Here is a 5,864-nt window from a genome sequence, read left to right as displayed (position 1 = left end):
CTCTGCTATGTGTGTGCTACATTTCTCTCATTCCCTTTTGCTATTTGCTACAAGACGGCTTTGTTCCTCAGTGACTTTTGCCTGTAAAAACAGGCCGTTTTTGTGTACTTGAAAACCTGATTGGGTTCTTGCACATTAAAGCGCTATCTGTTGCAACTGCACTATTATCATTAGCACTGCCTGTGAGAAACTGTTTTGTGCTGACAATGCAGTCAACCCCATTGCAGTGGTTTGTGCAATAGCCTGCCTTTATGATAAGATCCTTTGTATTTGTGTGGCTTAGCCTGATCACATTACATGCCTTCAAACCAGATTTGCTTCCATTCATCATCGTCACTGTTGTTCAGATTTTCTCTGAAGATTTGAGGAAAAGGGCGATTATCTTTCTTTCCCAGTGTCTAATGGACAGTGAATTAGCTAAAAGTGTTAGCAGAACAAAATCATTCACACACATATCATTAAAGACTTTGGTAGAATGACGGCGTCTGGCACGTGTATGTTCAGAGATATTTATTAGGAGTGAAACCCATGCAACCTGGGGATATTATTTTCATTTGTGGATTCCCGTGAAGAATGAAGTAGGTTAATCCAGGCCTATTACAATAAATGTGAGGTTCTTGAAACAGCGTCATGTGGATGTGAAAAACAAAAAAAAAGTAGAAGAGTGTATCAAGGAAAAGGAAGCTGAGTATTAATGTCTTTTTTAAAGAATCTTTAAATGACCCCAGTGAGGATTTGAATCATCCTTGTGTGAAAATATTGCACCAAACTCTCTTCCTGGGGTTTACAAATCAATATATTTAAACACCTGGTCATATTTTAAACCTGATAAAAAACTATCTAACTTTTTTTGTTTTAACAAAAAGGCTCACAGGCACATCTGAGGATTTTAGAAACAATGTTCAGACGTGCATGAGCTTGAGCACAGGAGCAATCCTGGCCTTTTATCTCTCTTTCTCATTTCTTGTCAGTCAGACAGAAATGACACGTTGTGTATGGGCTTGTTCTCTACAATATCAGAGATCTGCTCAAGGCAAACTTGAGGCCAGTTATGATACCATCATTCTAATAACAGAACATTTATTCGCTGAAACTGCAGCTAATTTATTATCAATTCGACAGCTAAATCTAATATTTGTATGTGAGATTAAAGATTCCAAACTCACTCATCAGGTTTTATAGCTTTATAATTGCACTGGTGAGTTTCTCCCATGTGACACCGAATTACGTGATATGTGCACTATGTGAGAGGTAGGTCAAAAGTCAGGAGATTGTATCAGGGACTGTTGCTCAGCTGTAGCTCACAGACCACAGTCTGCAGGGAACATGACAGCTGTACATATCCCAAAGAAACACACGTACACATCCCCACACAGACCACTGAGACAGTAAGACGGTGTTCACACATTCAGTCATTCATTATCAGACACCCCAGAGACACACACACACACAGTCAGCCGCAGAACAGACATGATGTTCCAATCAACCATTTGTGCAGTAAATCCCAACACTCTGATAATAGACAGACAGATAGATACTGCACATAGATAAATAGACAGATACTGCAGATAAATATATAGACAGACAGATACTGTAGATGGATAGATAAATATATAGACAAACAGATAGACAGACAAATATATAGACAGCCATATATAAATGATAGACAAATGGATAGACAGAAAAAACAGTTAAACAAATGGACAGACCGACAGATACTGTAGAAAGATACATACAAAGACAGACAGACAGATACAGTAGATAGATAGACAGACAAACGGATAGACAGAAATACATTATATTGAACGAATGGATGATAGAGCCATATAAAGATAGATAGACAGATAGATAAATGGATAGACAGAAAGATACTGTAAACAGATATATAGACAGATAGATCCACCTACAGAACACTCAGTAGTGTGAAAATCACGGTTTAATAATTTTCTATAACATCAATTCACATGTTTCATAAACATCCCAACGATACATATTTTGTGCAAAAATGCAATTCTTGGGGAGTAAAAAGACACGAGGAAAAGAAAACAAAAAGAGAACAGAAATCAGTTTCTGAACTACTATAAAAGTGCAGAATCACAGTCAACAGTGCAGACATTTGAGTGCTTGGCTAACAACTGTTAGAAGATACTTGCTGCATATTCAGAATGCGGGACACACATGCTGCAATCTTTACAGTGACATGGAAATCCTGACAGGTTATTTAAACCATAGCCGTTGTAGTTGATTCAGTACTTCTAAATGAATTATGATGATCAGTGGTTTCATTATTTCAAGAATGGTTAGTAAACTTCATTAGAGCTCCAGGCATAGCATGTTTTTACAGTTTACTGTACATTTTAGACAAGTAATGGGGATAAATCTGAATACTAGTCTGTTATTCTTATAAAATCAACTTCGTTTCGTCATAATAGAAAAATGCTTTGGTGAATTTTAGTTCATACCCAGCATTAAGAACACAGTAAACAAATAAGGCCACCAAAACATGGCAATTTGTACCATAGGAAAGCAACAATTAATGGACCATGTCCACTATCACAGAACAATAAATTACATTGAGATATAGTACACAAGGAATGTTTACACTTCATATAGAGAAAAGATAAATGTTACACAGACATAGTTGGCACTTCAATGCAGAGAATAATACATATTCAGTGCATGTTACAGGGCACAAAACCATTCAATAATAATGAACAAGAAACCAATATACAGCATCCAATCAAGTGTCCGAGGACACTGAAGACTTCACAAAAGCATCCATATCACCATTTTGTAGAATTTATGGGAATAGTTCATAAAAAATAATATTAGTTGCATAGTATTAGAATATATAAACAATCAAGCTTCAAACAGTGATGAAGCAAACCAGTCTGGAGTCCTTAACTCCGAGTGGGTAAACAACTTATGGCTGAAGCTCCTCCAGACCTCATTTTCTGTCTCAGAAGTGTTCGTTAAACAATAGGAAAGCTTAGGTCATTCCTGGTACATCTGCTAGATTTGCAGTTTATTATTTTATTCAGGTGATGTGGGCAGGTTCTCTCATGTCCACACGTCCATGGGCACCATGGCTTCTTTTGATCCGATGGGTGGCAGAAGGTTCTGCTCGCTGAGGAACTGGAGAGGAAACTGGACCAGGAAGCCTCGAATCTTCTTCAGCTCCTCTTGAGTACGTGCAGGGTCCTCTTTCTCCAAACCAGGCTTAGAGAGGAAGCCATCCAACTCCAAAATTGACCGAACATCACTGGATGGCAAGCAGCGGAACACCTGGAGGAGATGGAGAAGTTTCAGCTAGGTTATATGAAAAGCAACTTATTCATTTAATTATGAACGATAGACAGACAGACAGACAGAGAGACTGTGTGAAAAGGTTAAGCTGACCTTCTGGTAGATGGTTGCATTGCGGGCAGCGGTGGTCATCCACACCTCTTTGTAAAACTGGTCACTTATAGGGTCCGTCACATCAATGCTGGGGTCAGTGTTGGCACCTAGAATCATCCTATTGATTTCAAAGGAAGTAGAAAACATCTTTGAACCTTATTTGTATGTTTCTAAAAATACTAAATGCAAGACTTGAATGAGTCCTGAACCTGAAACACTCCAGCCGCAGACTCAATCCAAAACGTCCTGCCTGATACTCCTGACCGTCCATCACTGACGTCACAGTGTGGATATCCTCATAAATGACAGCCACCTCACTGTCTCTCTTACCCAGCATGCTCCGGTCATTGATATTGGCAGAACCTGATGGATGCAATATACATTTTTGATTATTATAATGAAAGTACTGAAAATGCATTAAACATTTGGACTACAATACTACATCTTAACAGCAGGAGGAGGCATTTCATCTCTGTCATTCTCTGATATTAACAGTTTACTTCACATTACCACAAATTATGACAGCAGCAGTTTCATGATTGCCACATCATTTCTACTAGCACAAGTGTACAGACGATACAGTCATTATGCTTTTTTCCTGTCTGCAAATATCTATTTTTACTCACCAATGATGACAGTGTTGTCGTCGGCAATAAGCATCTTGCTGTGCACATATATCAGTTCAGTCACCAGCCTTCCCTCCAGCTCAGCGTGGGTCCTCAGACCCCCAAATGAGATGTAATTTATCCACTGATCACCCACTGCAGAGACAGATAGAGAGACAGCTAATGGTTTTGGGGTTTTTATACATTCATATTCCAGTTTCATTTGATGTTTACAAGGCATAGTTTACAGTAATAGTTCAGCCAAATATAAACATTGTGTCATTTACCTTTATAACTTATTCATCTGTGGAAAAAATATTTTGAGAAATGTATATATATATTTTTTTAGTTTAGTTTAACTTAGCTTAACTTAACTTGATGCACTAAAATAATAAAACTAAAATTGAAAATTAAAAACTACTGTATATAAACATAAAAAAAGAAAATTGACAAAAACAGCTAAATTAGCCTACTAAAACTAACAAAAAAGAAAACTATTCAGCAAGCATCCATTTTATTTTTTCTGTTTGCTTATACGGAGATATATTGATTCATTTTGGTTAAAACAATCCCATAAAATTCTATTTAACTTTTGCACCTTTTTCAAACTATTTCACACTGTTTTTGAAGCAGTAATTACAATAATAATGAACTTTGCAACATTGACATTGTCACTGAACTGAACAATGAAAACTAGCCTAATTTTCATGAAATGGTTTCATAATGGATTAATTTTGCAACATTAAAACCATTGTTTTCCTTTGTATTACTGTGAAGCTGCTTTAAAACAACCTGTATTGTATAAAGTGCTATATAAATAAACCTGACTTAATCCAATAATTTATTTCAGTAATACTGTAAGTACCTTGAGTGAATGTAAATCGTTTTGGATGAAAGTGTCTGCCAAGTGCATAAAATGCAAACAATTATTATAAGCCAACTTTATTTTGGAGCATAAATCATCAAATATCAAAAACATGATGATCACAGGCACAGAGGTTAGACTTAAAGGATTTTCAGGTTCAGCTTTGTTGCGTTAGTTTAAAGTCATTTAATTTCGACGGGACATGACCGAGCATGGTGATGTCTGAGTAATTATTCTGTCCATTTCCACAAGTTTAACCCATTTGCTCTGTGAGAAATTGGACTTTTCACATGTATTTCTGCACCTCTCACATTCACACCGCATGAGGAGCTCAACAGAGGCAAGAGACATTTCCTTCCTCTGAAACTTTATCCGCTGGGTGTTACAGTTGTACAATGTCACTTAAGAAAAAATAATGCATTACATACAGCTTAATCTCATATTTCCCAATATTTCTTTTACATATAACTAACTTTTTGTATATTTTTGCACCATTGATTTTTTTCTCATTCAGTTTTATTTGAGCAGAAGGATGTGCAGTTCTACAACACAACTCTGTATTTATAACCACACCAGACCAATGATACACCCACAATCAAGCTCCTACACCTTCAGAGAACAGTGATATGTATCTGTATTCGGGACAGTGCAGGAACACTCGGATCCAGTGAAGCTGCAACAGAACACCAACGACGTGCTGGATAATTCAAACACAAAGAGAAACTCCATTCCTTCCTTTCTCATAGCGGGGTTAATGGGTACAGACTGACTGTTCTTCACCGCATTGTGACACTGCAGCAGTGTGTTTGACTGCAAGTAGACGGTGCACGATAAAAAAAAAACCTACACATTGTGTACTTCTCCACAAGGTCTTTCACAACAAACCACTGTGACTTTGTCTTTTACTGTACTGTGAATTAAAAACCACAAGAGGGCACTGTTGTGTTTTAATGTTCTTAAAGGGGTCATAGGATGCCCATTTTCCACAAGTTGAT

At 37.1% G+C, this 5,864-nt stretch overlaps 1 protein-coding gene across 1 annotated transcript; it reads right to left on the bottom strand.

Annotated features, from left to right (window-relative positions):
* Positions 1–1,926: 1,926 nt before the first annotated feature.
* LOC107577954 (phospholipase D1-like) lies at positions 1,927–4,324 on the bottom strand. The gene is made up of 4 exons (XM_016263969.1): positions 4,026–4,324; positions 3,609–3,762; positions 3,400–3,517; positions 1,927–3,285 (listed from the first exon to the last, which is right to left on the bottom strand). The coding sequence occupies exons 1-4, from the start codon at positions 4,243–4,245 to the stop codon at positions 3,061–3,063; spliced, it is 717 nt and encodes a 238-aa protein (XP_016119455.1). The 5' UTR covers positions 4,246–4,324; the 3' UTR covers positions 1,927–3,060.
* Positions 4,325–5,864: the final 1,540 nt, after the last annotated feature.

Source organism: Sinocyclocheilus grahami, unplaced genomic scaffold (assembly GCF_001515645.1).
Source record: "Sinocyclocheilus grahami isolate Dianchi unplaced genomic scaffold, SAMN03320097.WGS_v1.1 scaffold7967.1, whole genome shotgun sequence".
Classification (NCBI taxonomy): Eukaryota; Metazoa; Chordata; class Actinopteri; order Cypriniformes; family Cyprinidae; genus Sinocyclocheilus; species Sinocyclocheilus grahami.
The sequence above is the reverse complement of the archived record's forward strand: the minus strand, read 5'-3'. Positions and strand labels throughout refer to the sequence as shown.

Bases quoted from the DNA above. Each gene is read 5' to 3' on its own strand.
- LOC107577954 (XM_016263969.1), bottom strand. From the start codon at position 4,245: ATGCCTTGTAAACATCAAATGAAACTGGAATATGAATGTATAAAAACC. The intron at 3,763-4,025 runs GTGAGTAAAAAT...TGCATCCATCAG, and splicing joins CGACAACACTGTCATCATTG to GTTCTGCCAATATCAATGAC. The intron at 3,286-3,399 runs GTCAGCTTAACC...CATCTCCTCCAG, and splicing joins ATGCAACCATCTACCAGAAG to GTGTTCCGCTGCTTGCCATC.